At 26.4% G+C, this 24,742-nt stretch overlaps 1 protein-coding gene across 1 annotated transcript; it reads right to left on the reverse strand.

Moving 5' to 3' along the window:
- Positions 1-488: 488 nt before the first annotated feature.
- Positions 489-24,558, reverse strand: LOC100197999 (advillin). Its single transcript, XM_065800266.1, has 20 exons — positions 24,388-24,558; positions 18,952-19,036; positions 18,756-18,830; positions 17,945-18,010; positions 16,458-16,535; positions 16,321-16,373; positions 15,957-16,059; positions 11,461-11,571; positions 11,298-11,382; positions 9,186-9,345; positions 8,757-9,109; positions 3,234-3,472; positions 2,895-2,981; positions 2,611-2,682; positions 2,382-2,486; positions 2,065-2,310; positions 1,778-1,981; positions 1,271-1,396; positions 1,026-1,190; positions 489-884 (listed from the first exon to the last, which is right to left on the reverse strand). The coding sequence occupies exons 1-20, from the start codon at positions 24,399-24,401 to the stop codon at positions 771-773; spliced, it is 2,541 nt and encodes an 846-aa protein (XP_065656338.1). The 5' UTR covers positions 24,402-24,558; the 3' UTR covers positions 489-770.
- Positions 24,559-24,742: the final 184 nt, after the last annotated feature.

Raw genomic sequence — 24,742 nt, forward strand, 5'->3', positions numbered from 1 at the left:
CTGACTAATAGGTAGTTTGTATTCCACAATGAGGTACGCCTAAATTTTGTTTTTCTTATTTCACAATAAGCTACAATTCGTTTCCTTTAAAAATTGTATTAAAGCGAGCTGTCTGTAAATGATCAAAGCTAATGCTTTCTTTCCAGTATACATTGTTTTAAAATATTGGAGTAAAATATCTCATATCTTTCAACAGCAATGATTATGCTCTCCTCTACTTTTTTTTACTTTTGGAAAAATAAGAATAAGTTTAAGTGGAGAAATTTATAAAAATCTACTCCCACAGTCTAGTCCACACCCTCGAATCTGAAGTTACTAACAATTACATCATTTATTACAATAATTAAATCAAACCAATTTTATAAAACTGATAAATTATTTTTTCCGCATCTCGTTAACGACAACAAGATATACCTGGTTGACTTTCTTTGTAAAGAATATAAACACGACGATGATAAATATTTTTTTTGTAAATATAAACACGACGATGATAAATATTATTTTGACTACCTATTCTTTGTACAACTGTAATGCACAGTAATAAATACATTGATAAAAACATATTATAACATATTTACATAAACTAAGTATTGCTAATTTTATTATTGCAAATATTTTTAAATGACAAAAAAGAGCGAGAAAAAAAGATGGGATATTACTAAAACATTCTATATAAATCGTTTTTCTCTAATAAAAATTTTTATTGCGCGCGTTTTGTCTTGATTATAAATTGTTTTCCCCATTTTATAGAAAAATATTGAATAAGTGATTCAGAATAGTTTAACACTTTTCTTCTTTTCGTCTTTTTTCCATTGCGGCAGTTGATCGTATTGAGCTAGTGTCATTCCAAAAGTAGAAAGAAACTCTTCTGGTGTTAAATAGTACTAAACGCAGTAGAATAAAGTACCGTGAAATAAATAAAGAAACGTGTAACAAATGACAAATAAAATATTAGTTAACTCGACGATAAAATAAACGGAACAATAAATTTTTTTTTTTAATAATTGTTAAAAGTAATTAGTTACTTCTTTTCTTCTTGGGTCGACACCATTTGGAACGTTGTTAGTTTGAAGAGCTGACAGGGGAAGCTTTCGATCAAGCGAAAACTCTTTGATGTACTCGTCAACCATTATGATCCCAGCAAACTTGTTATTAAGTTCCTGCTTTAACCTCTCGTAGCTTTTTCCGTGCTAACAAAAATAAAATTAAAAAGTGAAACATGCGCGTAATAAATAAAATATAACATAAAATATAACAAATAACCACTTACTGAAAAAACAGTACTGTCCCAAGCCGGAAAACAACCTGTAAAATTTAGCGGCTCAAAACCCTGTTTAACTACTAGTTTTTGGACCTTCTCAGGATCACGACCAGAAGGATCAGTGTTGACATAGTCCTTAAATAATGATGATAAAAGAAAAAAAAAAGATTTTAGAATGAATAAACAATTATATTGCTTAGAGTAGTCTGTAGATAAGTATTTACATGTCATAATGAAAACTAGTTTTTGATTTCATTGTCATTTCATTCGTTATGAATAGTTATATGAAAGCAAAAAGTTTCAGAAACGCTAACTTCTTTATAAAGACGTTTCTTATATCCTTGTTCAATGATTAATTTTAAGCAATATATAATGCACTCAACTCACAACAGTTACACAAGTTTAGTTAAAAACTATAGTAAATTAAAAACTATAGTAAATTTATAACAACTTATATAATTATAAATACATAAACATTTTGAATTTTTTGTAGAAAATAACAACAAAAAAAAATACCATAGCAGTTTTCGATGCAAGTTTTCTTTCTGTTTCTGTGCACTGATTACCCAACCAAATAAAGACTGTATCATGTGTATCAAGAATCATCACGTCATTTACATCAAGATCGTTTTGTGTAAAATTAAAGAGTTCCTCTACTTCAAACTTTCCACTTGCAGTTGAACACAAGAATAAACGTGGAGGATATTCTGGGATGGCTTCCTAAAGAAATCTAAAACTGTCAACATTTACGCAACAATTTATGCAACTTTTATATGTAAAAAAAAAAATCTCTAATTTGTAACCTGGAAAATACTTCCACTAGAATATTCTCCAATGCCACCAAGTAAATCCCAAAATTCTTTAGGTTCTTTTCCTTCAGGGATTACAACAAAATCATTAGAGTAACGTGGTGCCACACGAAAAGCAAGTTCTTTAGCCAACTCTCTCTCATCTCCAATGCAGCCCTTACCATACCAAAGATAACCATTTTTTTGGGACACCAAAACAAAAACATCATTTGAATTTAATGATGCTGCACAAGGTTCAACCTGAAAATTAAAAAAAAAATTAAAAATTTCTGATTTTAAATTATTTGAGGGATTAAAAAAAAAAGCGTTACCTCTAATGCTTTTTTGATTGTCTGCCCTCGAACTTGAAAGAGTCTAGGAAAACCGCTTTCTTGTAACTCTTGTTGATGCCCACGAAAACCACTTGCCTTACCACCCTGGAATAACAACATAAAAAACATAAAATAAACACCCTGAAATAACATAAAATGTGACAAAAATGTGAAAACAAATTCTCTTCATAAAATTTTTAAACAGCAAGTATTTAAACTAAAAACTTACTCTATACACAATCATTTTGTTGTTAAATATTTTCAAAAAATGAAGTGGCTCTTTCCCTTGAACAACACGAACCTTAACAAACAATAAAATTTCTAACAACAAAACTTTTCTTTAGGTGCAATGCATTTAAATTTGAAAACATATTGAAATAAAGAAAACTAGAAACCACAAGCAATATTAAAAAACCAAAAGTAATATTAAAAAACCACAAGCAATATTAAAAAACCACTGCATTTAAAGCAATATTTAAAGCTTAAGCAAAAATAAAACAACAACAAACAAACCTGAACCGCAGCACCGCCAAGGCTCTCATCCATTTTAACAGTCATAGCTGCTGCAGTACCTTTTTCATCAGGTGTACTTTTTAATCCCTTTGCATTAAAAAATTTAAAAGATGCATAAAAATAAGAACCACCTTTAACGTTACACATCTCCTACACCACTACTCAAAATAATAGCTGAAACACCCTTAATATTACATATTTCCTACACCACCACCCAAAATTTAACAATTTTAAACCTTGGTAATAAACAAATAACCTTAAAATAATCATTTCCTAAAATTTAAAGATTATCTTTATGTTTATCAAAATTTAAAAACCTATTTGACTGAAAAATTTTACCAGCCAGTAGTAGATCAAGTAACATTCTTTTCGATCAACTACATATGTGTACAAGATGACATAGCAATCACCGCCAAAAAATACACCAGTAGCTTCTTTGGGTACAGGTATTAATTTAAAATTTTCTACTCTCCATACGTCAACTTTACCTCTACCATCATCTATCATTTTTTCTTCTTGACGCTTTTGCTGCAAATGCAACTTTGATGTATCAATAGCCATTTGAGGAATACTTTTGGCTGAAAAAATAAGTGTTAAATGTTTTTTATTTATACACATTTTTTTCATGTTTCGTAGTATATAGATATATATAAATAATTATACATAAACATATATTTATATATAACTATATAAAATATATTATATACAAGCACATTTATTTGTATATAATCTACAAACTGAACTGAATTATTTTCAATTAAAGGTATTCTTGGTATTGGCAGAAGTTAGATCAACACAGATATTAAATGCATGCAAAATAAAAAAGCAAAAAAAAAAAATTGAAATTACAAAAAATTCCTGTTTTTTTAAAAATTATTAAAGAATGGTATAACAAATTTTTTTTAAATAGAAAATCAGTCATAACATAAAGAGAGAAAAATTATTTTCATATATATTGTATATAATATATACAATATATATAAAAATAATGGACTTAATAAATTCAATTTCAATATTCAAAGAATACATGAACAAATGAAAAGATTTTGAATAATTGAGACTATCAGCTATTTAATTGAACAGAAAGATAACTTTAATAGTGAAAATGAAATCAAGCAATTAAATATCATCAGTAGCAGCCATCAAGCAGTATATATATATATATATATATATATATATATATATATATATATATATATATATATATATATATATATATATATATATAATTGCATTTAAAATAATATAAAAATAAAAATGCATAACTAAAACCTTAGAATATAATGAATTCAAGATTTTGTGAACATTTTTAAAATTAGAAAACTAAAATTCTAAACTGCAGCATTTTGTAGCAGTAACATACCACAATTAAATATGTCAAATATATACACGCAACTTTTAAATATTAGCCTATGGGCATTTGTGTTACTTTAAAGAGTCATCAAATTCTTTTAACTTGGAATACACAATAAAAACATGATCCAAGAAGAAACCTTTTTACTTTCAATGTGTCATAAATTGCATCTAATTTATCTCCTTTTTCAACAATCAATTTTTAAATTCTTCTATTCCGTTACCATAATGATATTTACAACACTATTTGAACAACCCAGAGCACCACAGAACCTCTAACAAGTTTATAACTTACAAGCAACATTAAGATGACTTCAGCTTTTTTATGACACATTCCAGATTTTTTTACTACATTACTTTTTTAGCTAAACATTTCAAAAGAATTTACAAAAACTTTTTCAAAAAAATTCATAGTTAAATTTTGTCTTATAAAATTATACATGAATGTTATAGACTTTATTATATTATTATATTATAATAAAGAATTGCAGAAGCTAAATTGCTAAATAAAGAAACATTTTTGCTCACAATATGTTATTATTAGGAAAATGGTATACAATAGTGAAAATGATTATAAAATAACAAAATCCTGTTTTATATTTTCTATGAATTTTGGCCCAGAAAGCCACTACAGACGAGGATGCTACTTAATTGTGGTTATAACCCTCAACTCTATAACTCCAAAACACGAATCTTAACGAACAAGGCAGCTGCACAGAGTAACAAGTTGAGTGCGATACTACCAGGGATGTGGTGGGGATCGAACTCAGAACCCCTCGCTTATGAAGCGAGTGCTCTACCACTACACCACTACCGCATTTGCAGTGAACACACACAAACTGCAATTTGTAAACATATCTCTCTACATATATATATCTCTATATATCTTCTCTATATATATATCTCCTCCTCCTCTCTCTCTTTCTCTCTCTCTCTCTCTCTCTCTCTCTCTCTCTCTCTCTCTCTCTCTCTCTCTCTCTCTCTCTCTCTCTCTCTCTATATATATATATATATATATATATATATATATATATATATATATATATATATATATATGTATATATATATATGTATATATATATATGTATATATATATGTATATATATATATATGTATATATATATGTATATATATATATATATATATATATATATATATATATATATATATATATATATATATATATATATATATATATATATATATATATATATATATATATATATATATATATATATATATATATATATATATATATATATATCAGACGTGGACAGGTAAGGTGTGCGATCGCACTCTATTCCTGACCACACACACTATTATTTTTTGTGAAAGCTTGACCACAGGTTTTTAGTTATTTGAAAACGCACTGAAAAAAACCGACAAATGAAAGAAAATTATAAACAAGCTAAACTATAAAAAGCAAAAGAAATCTTAAAAAGAAATTAAAAAATAAAAATAATACTCAACTAATCTAACCCAAAGAAAACTAAAACTCTATTAGAAAGTTATTTTTAATTATGTTTATATTTACGTTAAGGTTGAATAACTTTAAAACTTTAATCTTTTCTAATGTTTTTTACATCTGTTAATTAATAGCAAACTTTAGTACAAATTATATGCCTAAACTAAACAAATTGTAAATGATAAAATTTTGAGTATTTTAATTTACACAATTAAGACTAATCAAAGATGATATTTAATGCAAGCGCTATGGTTGGTGTGAGTTTCGAGTTCGAGTATTTAAATATGAACTTTTCTTTAGAAAGTTTTTTAATTTTCAAATTAGCATTATATACTTAACTATTATTTTGGTTTATCAATCTTAAAAATTTATTCTTTTCTTTTTTAAATAGGGTTAGGAATAGCATATATTAGTTGCATCAAAATATTTTAGTTAAACTTTTATGGGATAAATTGATAGTGTAAAAACAATGTATGGCGAGGAAGTGGATCTGCTTTTCATAACCCCTGATAATATTAGTTTCGTGGGTTTTTTATTTTTTAATTTCTGGTCTAAAATAAGTAAGGAAAAGGAAGCGAAACTTCCTTGTTTATAAAATAAATAATAAAATTGCATTCCAACATTTAATAAAATACACAAACTTTTAAATAAAATAAATTTTTTAATAATATTCTTTGTTAATTAAGGTATAATGTTTTATTAATAACTATCGTTAAAATTTGTAAATTTTATAAGAAAAAACTTCAATTAGAAAGTTTACAAAACAGCAAAAAAAAAAAGACTTTGGAATGTTTTCGATGATATTAACTTAATGCGTTTTTTATAAAAAGTTTATTGAAACACATTGATAGTCATCGTTGTTTATAAATTAAGATTACAAATTGTTTTAAAAAAATTTTTTGTCGTTGAAACAAAAATACTTTTGAAATAAATAAAAGTTTTATTTGATATTGTTTGATAATTTATTTAATAGCATTTTGAAACTTTATTTAAAAGCGTTTAGCGTGTAAAAATATTTCAAAAAAGAAAGTTTACTCTCTAATGAAATGTTTTTACACAACCCATAACAACAACAAAAAAATAACTTTGCAATGTTTTCGACTATTAAATTTATGGTTTCATCAAAAAGTTTATTGAAACAATCGTTTTCGTTGTTGTTTATAAAATTAACAATACAAGTTGTTTTAAAAACATTTACATCATAAAAAATGCACTTGTTAACTATATTGTACCTTTCAATAATTTCAATAAAAAAAATTTTTATACTATACAATCATTAAAAGCAATTTCTTGCTTTATTACCTTATACATTATTTTGCGAGTTTTTGAAACGTTTTCAAAAATCTAAAAAGCCGTGGTTAAGTTGTCGCAAAAAAAAAAAAAATGCGTGGTCAGGAATAGAATGCGATTGAACGCCTTTCCTTTCCACGTCTGATATACATATATATACATAATATTGAACCAGAAGATATTTGCTTTATATAATATTTTTTGGAATATTGAAAATTTTTTTTTATATGTTAAATTTTTATTTGTTAATAAATTTTTATTTTTTTATATGTTAAATTTTTATTTGTTAATAAATTTTTATTTGTTATAAATAAATTTCAATTTCAATAGTTATTCAGTTTTCTTGTTACATTTTACATTGTACAACTTTACTGCAGAATGAGTTTACTTAAGTACTACACTGTGAAAGTGTTTTCAAAAAGTTTTCCATTTTATCCTAGGAGCAGAACCATGAAGAGCTCTTTCTTTTTATTTGTGTGTTAGTGTGTGTGTGAATTCAGAGAACTAAATTATATAATTTTATAACATAAGTGTTGTTAAATTCTAATTCTCTAAATTCACACACACACACACACACACACACACACACACACACACACACACACACACACACACACACACACACACACACACACACACTGTGTGTGAATATTACTAGTCGATTGTGTGTGATTGACATATTATCAGTTGAGAACCAAGACTAAGGGCAGATCTATAGGGGGTAGGAGGTTGCAATAGGGTAATTGCCACCCCCTTTCCCTAAGATACTTCGAAAGGAATTTTTTTGTAATTTTATAAATTTAACAAAGCATATTTGAAAACTGAAGTGAATTAGAAAGGCTATTTAAAAATCATAAGAAACTTTTATATATCAATATATGACATAATGCAAAGGGTTGTTCATAAAGTACGTATGCTTTTATTTGGGCCCTCCTCACCCCCTGCATTATGTTACATGTTTTCTTGTAGTACCCCCAACTCCCTAAAAATACATTTGCTTTTAACCTATTGACCCAACATTTTATGTAATTTTTTTATAATTTAGTGTCTCATATACGTCATTTGCAGACCCCCTCTCCCCATCTGAGCATATGTACTTTATGGACGATCCCTAAGACTAATATAATTTGGTGTAAAACTAATATTCTAAAAAATTAACTAAAAAAGTGTTATGATTCAACCCTGACAATCCTAGCACCCCCCTTCTTCCTCCACTATACTAGATAGTCTGGATCCATCAAATTAAAAAATCGCCCTTCTCTTTTTTTCCTAGATGGTCTGTATCCACCAAATTGAAAAAACCTAAGAATTGCCTCCCACCCTTCCCCTTTACTAGTTGAATTAGATTAGCTCCTGACCAAGATGTTGTATGTCCACATTTTGTTCTTTTTCTGTTTATTATCAATAAATATTTATCAAGTGGAATGTGTGTCCGCTAAATTTACTTTAGGAAATATTAAAATAATTAGTATGAATTTTTGGCAGAAAGTCTTTGCATGTTAAAATCTAAAACTCAGTTTTCTAAGTAACGCATAAACATACAGCCTCCTGATTCTTGGCTGACGATATATATATATATATATATATATATATATATATATATATATATATATATATATATATATATATATATATATACACATATATATATACATATATATATACATATATATATACATATATATATACATATATATATATATATACACACTCACAATTTTCAAAATTTGATAAAATTATTTACAATACTTTACCTATTCCTCTGCCGGAAACAAATGTCACTTGCTGCGGATCTAGCGGTTTGATTGGCCAATCAATGAAGCATTGCTTAAAAGCTGGTGTCTCTGAACCTTGTTTAACCATAACCACTTGTGTGTAATCAGGATATCCTTTGCTTCGCAAAAAGTTCACAGCTACCTTCATACCTTGAAGCTTTTCTTCATTGCTTGAATTTTTTCCTACCCAGACCCACAAGCTTATGCCTCCATTATCCAAAACAAAGGTATCATCATTATCAAGCATGCTGTATTTCAAATCTCCAGTGGCTTCTTCAATCACGCGCAACTGCCCATGCATACCATTACCAGCTGAATCAGTAATTTTTACTCTAAAAATAAATAAAAATTTTTACTATAATTTTGTTCAAATAAAAATACAAATCTTTAACAATTAAAAAAAAAAACCTATGCAAAGTGATGAACTTCATCTTCTCTCTTTCAACTAATTCATCTGAACTTTTACCACCTGATGGTTTAATATGTCCAAATGAACCCAAGTGCTCAAAAAATAATGCCAAAGGGTCATTTTTACTTGCTTTTGCAGGGTGCATAGAAGGGTCATCATCTAAATAAGTGTCAATTTTTCTCATTGCAAATTTCAAAAAAATTATTTATCTATCTATACATAGTGACAGTTCAATTAACTTTATTTTTTTAAGGTTCCCTATTATTTAAAAAAAAAAAAGTTTTTCAAAAGTATGTCATGTTGGGTCAAAAGAAGTAAAACTATAAGAAAATTTCAAAAATAATTACATTAATTATTAATTAGTATTATTAAACTGCATTAATTATTTTAGATTTAATTTCTATATTTAAAATATATAAAAACTTATATATAAAATTTAGATATAAAAATTATAGTTTTTTAAAAAATAAAAAAAAATAAAAATAAAACCACAACTAAAAATAGAAAATAAATCTAAAAATAAAAAGTGCATTTTGACAAGTTTTGAATTAAAAAAAATTTGCAACATTTTTTATAAAATATATAAAATTTTATAACCAAAATTAAAAAGCTTCCTCGTCTGTAGAGGCCTTCTCGGCCTTGGGGAGGTGAATAACATAAAAAATAAAATAAAATAGATTATAATTTTTAAAATTTATATATTTCGCTTCTTTTAAGTACCAGGCTGACCTACTTTTAAAAAACTTTTTTTTCTAAATATTAAGACCTTGTTGAAAAGTAAAGTTAATTGAGCTGTTACTAAACATTTTTTATTTATCAAGATACGAATTTCAAAATTGACAAACCCACTAAGATCTTCTTTTGTGAATTTAAAACTATTTAGCAAATTTAATAGCTTCATAAACAATTTAATATACATTATTTTATTTTAAATGAGCAAATAATGTTTATTAAAATAGAATGGCTTAAAATAAATTTGTCTGGAAAATTGACATCTGGAAAATTTTATATTTTCCAGACGTCAAATTTAGTTGGTTTTTAAATTTTATTTCAGTTTTTGTTTATTTATTACTAGTTTGTATTATTATATAAGCTTATAACTATGTAATATTAATTGATAACTTATTTAATTAAAAAATTAAAAACATTTTTTGTTCAATGATTCTTAAAAATCATAGAATATTTATATAAATTTTTATACAAAATATTTAAGTCATACATACTGAGTCTTCTCCCTTTGGTCAGCGCTTTTGCGTTTAAGCCTTTTAGTACTCACCCACATGCCCACAAAAACTTTTTTGCAGAGCGCTCAAAAAAGCACTTGCCAAAAAAATAAAAGCTTCTTTTTTTTAATTGCAATCTTTTTTGGGATAAAATACTTTTACAAAAAATCATGAAAACTTTTATGTATGAATATTATTTTTCATAATTTTAAGTATTAAAATAAAATGCTTAATTTTTAATAAAAAATAAAAATGACCTTAAATAAAATGTTTGTTTTACTGCTTTTAATGTAATTATTTTATTTGGAATTTGAATAATTTTTTTTTCTTCCTTTTTATTTGAATAATTTTAATTTAGAACTTAAACAATACATTAATATTGATGTTATTTTTTAAATTATTTTATTTAGAATTTAAATAAAACGCCTCTTTGTTTTTATTTTAATTATTTTTCTTAATATTTATATAAAACTTTTTTTTTTGTTTTTATTTTTTTGTTGTTTTGCCATTTTTTAAAAACTATTTCAATTAGAATTTATGCAAAGCATTTTTTTCACTGTTTTTAATTATTTTATGTTTTTAATATTCTGATTTAAATAGTAAATAAAGATAAATTTGTAAAATCGTGCACAATTTTAAAAATTGACCTTTATTTTATTTTAAAAATGACCTAAATGATCCGACCCATTTGATTTTCATACGCTTGCATTAAATTTTTAACAGAGAAGACTGCATATTTTTAAAAAAAATTATAGATTTTTTTTTTAAATATACATAAAAAATACATTTATGCATAATACATAATATAAAATTTATATATATAAGTAAAGTTCATATAAATATAAATAAGTCTATTTGCAAAGTATGAATTTCAAATAAAACATTTACCAACAACTATAATTCGTGTATCATTTGCAGAAATACCAGTTCCTGCTCTACCTTCGTCTCTTAAGGCTTGAGCAACCTCCATTCCCTAAAATATTTCCAATAATTAACTTAAAATGTATATCTAATTTTAGATATTACAAAATCAACATCAAAAGTTTATTACCTTTCGCTTTTCAGCTTCTGAACTTTCTTTACCGCACCAAACCCAGATACAACCACCATTGTCCAAAATAAAAACATCTCCATGATTTAAAGAATCACAATGGCAAGGAACCTAATAACAAAGTTGTTACAAAAATAGTTAAAAAAAAAAAAAATATGTACACAAAATATTTTGTTTCAAAGCATTAACAATTTTGTGAATCTGTGATTAGTATATTAATAGTACAAACTCATCATTAGTTTATTTAAAATAATTGTTTGTAATAGATGTGGTCAGGTAGTTTTTGGTCAAGTTCTGGAGTCTGGATATCCAATGTAAATTATCATAGCTGGTTTTCAAAACTAAAGGGGCCTACGCAACTATAGCAGCTTTGTCGGTCTTAGGGTGTTGAATACAGTAAAAAATTAGCTTTTTAATTTTAATTTTTTTAATTTGATGTGGTATAATTAAGTGCCTATTAATTTAATTGTTTAAAAAAATCAACTTTTATAAAATTAAAATGTATAAAGCTGTTAAAAATAAATAACTAATAAAAATTGTTAAAAATAAGTAAAAATTATAAAAAAAATAACTTTTTTTATTATTTAACCAAAGATAGTTAAAAGTTCAATACATTTTCAAAATATTATCTTTTACAACTATCTTTTATAAAAAATAAAAAATGAAAACCATAGGTTAGGGTGGATTATAAAACACCCTGGGTACCCTGATACACCTAACGTATATAAGAGAATAGACTCAGTATCTGATGACTGGGCTATATATAGTGGCAGGAAGCAAATTTGGCATTTCAAAGTTTTAATCAAAAATTTAGTGTTTAAATTATTTATTTAAATCAACTTCTATCATAAAATATTTATACTGCCATTTCCAGAAAGGTTAGTTATTTATTAGTCTTTAAATGTTTTTTGAAATCATTTCTACTTTAATAATGTTGGTAGAAAACCTTGTTGGAAATATAATGTTTCCTTTTACTAAGGGCAAAATACTTCTCTTTTTGTGTCAAAAAATTTAAAAAGTCTGCCGGCAGACTTTACAAATTTTTTGACACTTCAAATTTAATAACAAGAGACACTTCAAATTTAATAACAAAGAATGCCGTGTTATTATATTTAATAACAAGGAATACCATGTTAGGGATTGTCCATAAAGTACATACGCTCGGAGGACAAGAGGGGGTCTGCAAATGGCGTATATGAGATGGGAGGGCAGTGGGTCAATTATAAAAGAAAGGAGACACTAAATTAAAAAAAATATCATAAAATGTTAGATAAATAGGTTAAAAGCGTAGGTACTTTTAGGGAGGTGGAGGGTACTCAAAAAAGCGTCTTGCAAAATCCAGGGCGGTTGGGGGGTGGGGGTGGACAAAAAAAAAATATACATACTTTATGGACGACCCCTTATTATATTTAATAACAAGGAATGCCGTGTTATTATATTTAATAACAAGGAATGCCGTGTTATTATATTTAATAACAAGGAATGCCGTATTATTAAATTTGAAGTTTGAAGATTACTATGTTTCTTATGATTGTATTTTTATACAGATATAAGAAATGGATAAAACTTTATAATAATATAGAATACAATATTTTATTGGTATTGCTTACTTTTTTATTCAAAATAAAAAGACAAAAACATATTTTACAATGAGGAAGAAGACAACAAGTCTGTAAAGCATTTACTTTATAGACTTTACAGTTTTTTTAATCAAAAAAACAATAACAAAATTTGGTTCAAATAACTTTAACGATGTGCTTCATTTGATGGCCTAGATATATTTGAACTATTATGTAATACATACAATTGCCTGATTATATGTATAATCTGCTGCAATATTATTTTCATTTTAAAAAAGCCCCCCCCCCCTGCTCAAATTACATGTATGGTTGAGTGCATAAAAACAATGTAGTGTTTGCTCTATGGCTTCACTGAATTCAGTTCAGAAATCAGAAGTTTGACAAATCAGAATTTTTGGAGCATGAAGGAATATTAACAGTAATGCAACTTTGCTAAACGACGAGTCAGGTGAGTTAGAGTTTTAGTTGATGAAACATGCTTAACTTGCTGTGAGTATTTATAGACAGGTACAACTATACACCAATGGGACAGAGGCTCAAGCTTGGTAGCTGAAACAATATTTATGGATCTTGTCAAAAAAGAGAGAGAATCTCATTAAAAGAAGCAGTAACATATGATAAAAGTATTCTACAAAAGAATAATATATGATAACAGTAAATAAAATAAAAAACTTATAGAGAAAAATATAGAAGATTTACAGAGAAAGAGATGAAGTCAGAAGTTAAAAAAAATATTGAACAGCCACTGCAAGCCACAAGATGTTACAGAAGAAAGACCACATTCAAGTAAGACTGTCTACTCTAAGCAATCCTAAAGAGACGACTTTTTGTCAAGTCTGAAGTATAATAGTGTCTTCAGCAAATAAAGACTGGAGTATATAGTTGTGACTTCAGCAAATAAGGACTGGAATATATAGTTGCGTCTTCAGCAAATAAAGCCACTTTAGAAGTAAGTTTATTAGAAAGATCATTATTTAAGATATTGTTTGTTTTCAACTTTTTGCATGCTTTCATTTATTGCATGTATTAACCACATGAGGTGCCCTGCATAATTTTTTTAATTTTTTAATTTTGTTTTAAGGCATACAGAGCTTATAGTAAAAGAACGTATCGTAGGCCATCAAATCAAGTTTTGAAATATAATAAATCTTTTTAAAATAACAAGTAGGACTGAAAAGGCAGCAAGTCTGTACAGCCTAAACCAAAAGAGGATCATTTTACTACTAATTTACTAAATTTAATAAATCAAAAATGCTGAACTCACAAAAGCCTCAAAGAAACAACTGATAAAATTTACTCTAAGGTTTTTGAAAACTTGATATTTTTCTAAATCAAACAAAGATCAGCATAGCTAAAAATCACTCCTCGCTATTATATGCAAAAAAAAAAAAAAACTTTTAACACCCACTTAATACAACAACTGCTCATTAAAGTTGTTTATAAAAGTTTATGTAAACCAAAAACAATTAACAAAAAAATTAAATAACCAAAAACACTTGATTTAGTTACTATGAAAAGCCGTTTAGTAAATGAACAACATTTAAATGGATCATTAGTAATAAAAATCAAAAAGCTTTTCTGTACACAAAACCAACATTGCTGTAAAATCAAAATTTTGCTTTAAGTAAAAAAAAGGCTTTAAAATCTGAATTTTGTTTATATTTTTAAATTTCATATGATTATTTCCTAAAATTTTTCGATTAATGTTGAATCAAAAACTATCCACAAAGTTTAACTTTGAAAATGTTTTAATCTGTATATTTCTAATTTAAAATTGATAATTAAAATTCTTAATCCAGATTTAAATCTAAAACTTTCGATAGTTAAATCTAAGGTTTTAGATTAAATATAAAAAATAAAACTATCAACTATTGCAATAAGGTCGACATTTTAATTGTAATGAATGGCAACCCTCTTATTGAGTCCTCTTCTTTACATCTTCTTGGATTATTGTTAACTACTGACTTTCCATGGAAACTATATATACAATCGATTGTTCCATTATCATCTGCTAAGGTTGCTTCCCTTTATCATGCTTGCAATTTTTTCTCTCCTGATTCCATTCTCTATCTCTACAAATCTCTTATTCGTTCCTGTATGGAATACTGTTGTCATATTTGAGCTGGTTCTTCTAGTGATGTTCTTTCTCTTTTTGACAAGGTCCAAAAACATGTTGTAAACATAGTTAGATCTGCTCTCTGTAAAGTTGCATTTCTTTCTCTTTTCTACAAATACTATCATGACTAATGCTCAAAGGAGTTATCACCGCTAGTTCCATCAACTAAAACTTATTCTTTTTTGATTCGTCATTCACCGAAGTCTCATTCGTTTACTGTAACTGTCCTTGCATGCTCTAAAAACTTTTGTGTAATTTTTTTCCCCACACTTCAAGCCTTTTGAAATTTCTCCCATCTTCATGTTTTCCTGACTCATACAACCTTCAACTTTTCTTGTCTTCTGTCAACTGTTTCCTTGCTCTATTTTACTCTACTCTACTCTTTTTTTTCAAAACAATACAATAAAGTAGTTAAATGATTAAAGACATAAATTAATTTGTTTCCCCTTGCTTAAATCCGGTTCCACCCTTATACCTTCTACATTACATCACGAATTATCAAAATCTGAGAAGATGTAAAGTAGAACACTTAGACAGTATGTCCCCATTCACATATAAAAAAATTATAGTATTAAAAGGCCAAAAAATTTAAGTTTAATTCACCAGCAAACCCCAAACAGCCATTCTCTACCTCTACAAACCTCTTATTTATCCCTGTATGGAATACTGTTGTCAAAAAGTAAGAAAAGAAATCATACTTAACTATTTTATGCTTCTTTTTATTCTGCTGTTTTGGGACAACTTTTTAAATTTACTTTTTATTGTAATTTAATTCCTATATATAAAACAAAAAATTGTACCTCAAAAACTCGTGGTCTTTTACGGCCCTTTATTTGCATTAGCCTTTTGATTTTTTTGGTCTCAATGTGTTTAAAACCAGATCTAACTCCTCCTTCTTCATACCTTAATAAAAAATTACTCAAACTTGCGATGAATTATTTTTATAATGATAAAAAAAAAAAAAATTAAAATTATTCTTTTTAATTAAAATAAAAAATATTTTCAAATAATGCAAACAAGCCAAAGCACTGGGTTCAGTTTAACAACTTTCTAAAATAAATTATTAGGAATAACTTAGAACCCAGAACTAACACAACTAGTACGCAATGAAAAAACATCTTTTTGAAAATAAGCACTAATACAACAATATATAAAATTACTTACTTAATGCCTAAAGGAAAATAAGAAAGAAACTTTCTACTTTCATGTTGTTGAATCTAAGTAAAGTTGATTAAAAAAATATATTAACAATAATATTAAAATAAAATATACAAAATATCAATTCTATATGATAAAAAAACCTCTCTATATTGAGTTGGACTCCCTCCAAGCAAATCATCTAGCTCAACTGATTTTAGTGCTGCTGTACCAGCTTCATCCTGAAGAACATAAACAACTTAGCAACAATTACAAAACATCTATTTTATAATATCTTAAATTATACTTAATTTTATAAGCTTATATTAATAAAATTAATAATTAATTAACTATAAGTGATAAGTGAGAAATTACTGAAAATAAAAATATTAATTTGTCTGCATCCAAGAAAAGAAATTGAAAAAAAAAGTGTGGCTTTTAAAAATTTACAAATGGACTTATATTTTTAAATAACATATTTAAAAATATAAGTCCCATTGTAAATTTTTTTTTCTGTTAAAAAACTTATGAAAATGATGAAGAATAAATAACAATTGCATTCAGGATTTTATCTGGAAAGAGACTTTTTATTGAAAAAAAGTATTTTCATGAAATTAGTAAATATGTCCAATTAATGTTAAAAATTAAAGATAAATTAATGTTAAAAATGAAAAATGGTGATTGCTCGGTGTCATGTTCTAATGTTATAAGCCTAATTTCCACACCACACCAGCAATAACAACAATATCAACAATATCAGTGCAAACACTAGATTTAGAAAACATCAACAGTTAAGAAAAATAAGTTTAAAAGTTTTTGTTTTTTTGTATACCTAAAAGCAACATGTAAAAAAAAAAGCATATGTAAAAAAAAAAAATATATTAAACAAAAACAAACTAATCTAACTTAAACAACCTAGCAATTGTTTTAGTTGAAATTCACAATTTATTTTAAAATATTCAAAACATTTATTCACTGGTATTAACATGACTTTATCCAGAGCTGTAACCACAATTTTGATATTGGAGGGGGGGGGGGGGCGGGAAGAGAGGGTTTCTTCAATAAAAAAAAAAAAAAAAAGAGGGGGGGGGAGAGAGTTATGATCAAGAAAAAATAATAACTTATAATAACTTATAATAACTAAAACAAACCTTTTTAAATTAGTTTTAATATACTTCATAATACTTCATTTTTTGCAATAAAATGCAGTATTTAAAAAATGTAAGGTTTTCAGTTTATTTCAAGAAAATAAATGCTATAGAAATAAAGTCATTCTATATGTTTTACAAAAGGTTTCTTATATAAAAATATTTTTAAAAAAATTATTGTGGGAGGGAGGGAGGGGTGGGGGGAAGTCTCCTGGACCCCCTCCCCCTCCCCAGCGGTTAAGGCTCTGCTTTATCAATAGTTCATTTTAAATATTTGGGATGTCATAAAGTATTTGGTAATTAATTGTAAAAATATGATAAACAAATATTAAATAACAATATTTATAAATAAAAGTAAAAATAAGGAAAATTGTAAAAGATTATAATATAATTTAAAAAATGCATAACATAAATTATATTTAATCAATAATTAAAAAAGTTAGGTTATAACAACAATAAAATAAGTATTAAAAAATAAATGAAGTTATAACAAAAAACGTTACTTGTGAAGTTTTCTTTCCGAGCCAAAAATGAATATGGCAGCTGTATGGAGGTGATTTTCCTTCACACTAAAAATATGAATTTAATCAATTAACCTTGGTTCCTTAAAAAAAAAAAGTCCAAAAATGCAAAGAAAAATTTACTTTTTACTTAAACAAAACAAATTTCTCAAAGCAAATTAATCCACAGCAAAACAAAGTAGGAAAGGAAGTCCTCAAAATTCAATGTTCAATGCCTCTATTTTGCAATAAATTAGTTCAATGAATCTGTTTCATTTGTTTCAATACTTTAAATTTTTAATAACATCTAATGCTAGTTTTATATATAAATAAATTGTAATTAATGTAATTAAATCACAATGGTTGAATATTACTACACTTGAAATTATAATTGAATCAGGAAATGTGTGTGTGTGTGTCTATACATATATATACACACACATATATATATATATATATATATATATATATATATATATATATATATATATATATATATATATATATATATATATATATATATATATATATATATATATATATATATATTAGTTTAAAAGATAAACATTTGTTATCTTGTTAAAAGATAAACATTTGATATGCTAATTTTTATTTGTTTGTTAATTTGATAGCTGTTTTGTCTTCTTGCTTTAAACCTTTTTTTTAGTGTTATATATTATCATTACACTTTTGCTTTAGTAAAAAAATAAAAAAAATTTGTTTTTTCATTTACAGTATGGTAATAATATTAACTTTTTAATTATATAAATTAAAAGATATTTTAATATATTTGAAAAATAAAAAATATTTTTACCTTTAAAACAACATATGAGTCACCATTGTAGAAAACGGGTACTTCAGTTATCTCAACTTTTTTTAAGCCAAAATCCTGTGTAAAATATTCATCAAAAATTTTGGCAACTTGGAAAATATCTTACATTCCTTCAAACTAAGTTTATTTATATAGTTATATAATACATAAATAAATCAAAATAATTGTCTAATAATACCTCAACTCTCCAAATAGTAAGTCCAGGTGTTTTTCCTGCATCAGTAAATACAACATCTCCTTTCCGAGATTGGCGAGTATTATGTCTAAAACAGCATTAGATAAATACAATAATAATGAAGTACTAATAACAATTAAAAATAAAGTAAAACTGTAAATACTTTGTTTATAACAATAACAATATGGAATGAAAAGTCCCAATAAAGACTCTAAGGTTTAGGATTAAAAATTTATTTTGCTGTGAACACTGATGCCTATATTACCCCTGCTAGATTCTCATATTTTCTACTATTACCTCTGCTGCCTCAGATTTAAAAAAAAAATAATCAAAGTACCTGGTTACAATAATACAAAAAGTCAGTTATTAAAGTGTACTTTATCTGTGTAGAATTTAAAAGTTCTTTGAATTATTTGGGAGATTCCAAATAAAAATAAGTATGGGGTTGGGGGGTTAGAAAGAGGTTTCAGAGTGTGCTGGAGTGGGGGAGGGGGTGATGCAAAATGCTGAAATAAATGACCAGAGAGTGAGGAGGGAGAGAGAAATAGTGTTTTTTTATGCTTCAAAAAATATGGCACCCTGTAACTAGGTTACATGAAAGTCTTTATATAAATAAGGAAGAGATGGAATTTAGAGCAAAGAAATAGCACCAAAATATTTTTTTATTCTTTCATTCCTCAAGATTAGATTTTAATTTTTTAGTTCCAAAATAATGTCTGTTGCAATTGCAAAAGTTTTGTTAAAATATTTAGCTGCCCATGCACAAACCAGAAATATAACTTACCTGTTTCACTTTAAAAGATTACTTGAGAAATAAATATAACTACAGTGCCTCAAACATATACAAAACTTTCAACTGCCAGCAACAGAAAAAGAAATCTAGTACTTTCATGCTGGATTATTCTACTACATTCCACACCTCCACAATCACAAATTTCCCCAGTTACTCAAACTGTTTAGATGAAAATACTTATATATTTTCACAAGAGCTTCAATTTCAATTGGAAGACTATCCACAGCAGATTGAAGTGTAGTGTGCATAATATTTGCATCACAACCAATGCTAACAATATTAGCACCAAGTTCTTGTTTGAGCCTGTTGTAAACTTTATTTTTACCTTTTTTATGTACTCTACCAGAAATTATATATTGCAATTGTCAGAACAAAACAGCTTTTTTTAATCAATCTAATGATGCTGCAATGTTATCAATCTTATGATATTGTCAATGAAATTAGCTTATCGTCAATATTTTAGATGTTTCACCATCAACAGATTCAAAATCCAGCAGTTTTACTTTGACACGTTCCAGTGGTAAAAAGTATCTAACAACAACAGGTAAATTCTTGATAAAACAAAGACTTAAAAAAATAGTTGTTAATTATTGTATTAGTATAAAAATATTGACTTTTTGTACTTTTTGTTCAAAATCCTGAACTTTGTTTGGGACAAAATGAAAAATTTCTTTTCATTTTCCCCATTCTTAAAACTTTTTATTGGTTCTCACAACCAACTCAGTTAAATTTTTCCAAACTGTTATTTGAGTTTAGGGGGTCACCAAGTTTGAACTTTGCAACCTGACCCTTAACTCCAAAAAAAAAAAAAAAAATTTAATTTTTCAAGTCTTATTGGATCTCAAAAGAAGTGAAAATATTTAAAAATAATTATAATTTTATAAAAAAATTTTATTTGGATTTTACTGTGTAGAAAATGACATACCTTAACAAAAAAAAAAAAATCTATTTTTTACAAAATAATAATTTTTTAAATTTTTATATAAATTCACTTCTTTTGAGACCCAACATGATATACTTTAAAAAAACTGTCAGTTCTAAGGAATCAAAAAGTGATGATTTTTTGTCAATACTGGAGTATAGAGTTGTTTCATCAAAAAATGAAGGCATCTTAGATGAAAGATAGTCAGGAAGATTCCTGGGTACTTATATGGTAACTCTGGAAAAACTCTGGAAGCTACTGGAAATGAAAAACAGTGTTGGCCTTTAAGGACAACTTAAATAATGTGGTTAGAAGAGAATAATAATTTAAAATCTTTAAACCTTTTCCGATACACCATATGAAGCAAACTTGTGGAGAAGACCAGCATGCCAGACTTTATTTGTCAAGAGCAATAGCCCTTGCCTCATTGCATTTAATGCAAAATAGAACCATTTAGTTATAACACTTAACAAATCACAAGAGGTCAAAATCCATATTTGAGTATCGATGACACTCAAAATGTGATATGTTTGTTAATCAAAAATTCTAAGACCATGCTAAAACTAGACTGATTGGATGATAGTTTGGATAATTTTTTTAAAATTGGAACCATAGATGCCATTTTACAACAGGTGGGAAAGCAAGATTCTCTAAACTATTTAATACTGCAAGGGCTTATTAAATAGTTTAGAGAAAATTTTGAAATAAAATATGAGATTTAGTAAACTAAGACTGTGTTGAATTCTAACAATAAACTTGCATCTATTTTTAGCTTATAAAAATGGTTTGACCCACACCACATTCTTGGTAGTACCATGCTCAACTTGTTTCTTCACACAGTGACCTTGTTCATCAAGATTTATGTTTTGTAGTTAATGAGTTGAGAGAGGGTTGTAATCACAATAAAGTAGCCTCCTTGACTTTAATTTTTAACCTTCTTGGTCTTGGGGAGGCAAAAAATATTAAAGAAAAAAAACAGATGCTTTATCTCAAGAGAAATTTTCTTGAGAATAAGAAATCATCATGATTAGAAATACCAGTTGCATAATTAGAATAATAATTGCATAATTAGATTAGAATGAAACTCTATATAAGAATGAAGCTCTACACAATCTGTATAATTATGGTAAAATGAAGCTCGATTTAAAACTGATAAGAAATAAATGCTGCAATCCCTACCTAAATCCAGGAAATAATGTAGGAGGTGCAATTACCAGTACAAAGACAAAAGACATCAGCCAAAGACCATTACAAAGAATATCATGAAAGTGATCCCAGTCTGCATACAAGGTAGTAATAAGAAGTGGAATGAAAGGGTGAGCCTAAAAAAGTATGAGATAAAAGTTTTAGTGAGATCATAAATTAGCTCAAACTACCCAATAAAAAATAAGGAAAAACTGAGCACAAGCTAGGAGATAAGACACAAATCAACAAGAAAAGGTACATGATTAAGGTTGTCTGGAAAACAAGTCACAAAGTTAACTATTTGAGTAAGAGAATAAGAAAGAAAAAAGTATTGAGATTTAGGGCCAGCAGGTTCAGTGATACTAGAGCCAATTATTGTTATGAGTATTGAAGTCACTAATAACAGTATTATGATGATAAAGATGGATAACAACGATTTCAAGTAAATTGATCAGAAATAATATAAAAAAGAGAGTAATCTAATGAAAAAGAATAATAAAAAAGAGAAAGGTGATAGAATAAAAAAGATGGCACATAAAAGAAAAGTAAGAGGATTTAAACTTGATTTCATGACAAATAGGTGGTATTTAAATATATGACCATTGATATGTAAATATACAAACAAGCAATGCATGTAACTATTGGAGCAAATCAAAGGACAATAGTCAACACTGAGATTCAAAGATCAAACATTGGAATTCAAATTAGTTACACAAAGAGCAAGTAAGATGAATTTTGCAGGAGTAAAATTCAAAGGATGAAAAGTTAGACCAAAATATATAAAAGATTGATTAAAAGGTTGTGCTGATGATTTTTTTAATTTTTTTTTATAGCTATTTTGGTTATTCTTAAATTTAAAAGAAAATCATATCATTGAACTATGTATCAATCAATCAATCATACCAATGAACTATGTAGTTGCCTCAGTTCCACTAGTTAACCCTAAGTTATAACAAAGAGTTCCTAGTGTAGCCTTAAAAATGCACATTAAGAGCAGTATCAAGAGATTATCCATGTGCAACATTGCACTGTTAATACTCTGATATTTTATTAAAGCATGTAGATGGAATTAACCTCTCTGAGAGCTACCACAAAGTTTAAGAGACCTTACTACCAACTGGCATTATAACAATTAAATAGAGCTTTAGAGCTGTATCCTTATTAGGAGATACCAGGAAGAACTGCATAGCCACTAACAAGGAGGCACAACCAAACACCCAGCTTTTGTAATTCTAGGCAGGAAACAATGCAATATAGGTTTACACCTCATAAATAAAGATTGGGTGTGAGGCTTGTCAACAGAACTTTTCAAGTAACCTCTAAATCTTTGCCAAGGACACTTTCTATGCAGTTAATGTCTGCCCAAGATAAGTGTTTTTATTGAGACTCAACATCCCTGCCTTGGACCATGAGCTCCAAGGCAGTGATTTTTTAAGTCAGAGTTACCTTCTCCTAGCCTAAAAAAGTGAATCCTATGAGGCATCCTAGGGCAGGTTGTATTGGATTAGAGGGTAACAGTTGTATAGTGATTCTGATCATCCTTAATGTATGTATATATACAATAACAATTTATTCAATAAAAACAACAAGATTATTGTTATTACTATTATAATTATTACTATTATTATCATTATAACTATTATTGTTATTATTATTATTGTTATTATTATTATTACATTAATAACAAAAAAAAAATATTTAAGAAATAATAATAATAATAATAATAATAACTGGTCAATAAATTTAAAATTTTTTTCTGTATTTATTATTTTAAAGTACACTTTCTTATTTTAGTTTGAATAGATGCTAATAAATCATTTACTTTATATAAATATTTAATCATATTCAGTGTGAGTGATAACTTTGATAGAGAATAAGTTGAAATGAAATTTGTACACCTTCAATTAGTAACAGTTTTATTAGTGAGAAAAATTTATTGCAAAATCTAGAACCCATTTGTGATATATAATTGTTGTATTTTATTGTTTTAATATAATGAAATTATAAAAGATATTTAATTAAAAACAATATGTAAAAGAAGTTTTTTAAAATAAAAATAATACTTTGAATGTGTTTGTGTGAAATTATGCATAAACAAAAAATAAGTAATATTTTTCAGATGTTTTTTTATGAAATGCTTCAAATTTAACAAAAACAAATTTTTAGTATTTAATAAAAAAGTTTTTTGCAGAGTGTTAAAGGTAAGTTTCTCAATTTTACCTTAAACACTCTGCTTACAGCAAAAATGTAAAAAACAATTTGTTATATATATATATATATATATATATATATATATATATATATATATATATATATATATATATATATATATATATATATATATATATATATATATATATTTATATATATACATAACTGTCTTATACATTCTTACATGAGTGGATATAAACTTGAAAAATATATTTAAAAAATTACAAAATCAAAAATCAATAATATTAAATTAAATGCATAACTATTTTTATGACTTTTGATTTAACAATTAATTTATCAAATGCTTTTTTCAAATAAATTAACTCACCCAGCAACTTGCATAATGAAGAATTTAACAATATAAAAATTTTAATGTCACAGAATTACATCATAAAGCTAGAACTAAAAATCATGATTTTGATTTTTAGCTCACTTCTTTCAAACTCAAACATAAAACTGTTTGAAAGCAATTGCAAGACTAAATAATTCATTCTGTAATAAATAATATTCATTTGATTAAATCAGATTAAATATGCATGAAATCTATTCAAATTTTGAATGCTTTCAATAGCTTTTGTGTTTGTTTAAATTTAAAAGAAAATTTTTTTTATGGTTTACAATGCTTTAATCTTCTGAAATCTTTTAATGACAAATATTAGATTGGTAAATTAATAAATATTTTC

Source organism: Hydra vulgaris, chromosome 06 (genome assembly GCF_038396675.1).
Source record: "Hydra vulgaris chromosome 06, alternate assembly HydraT2T_AEP".
NCBI classification, from domain to species: domain Eukaryota; kingdom Metazoa; phylum Cnidaria; class Hydrozoa; order Anthoathecata; family Hydridae; genus Hydra; species Hydra vulgaris.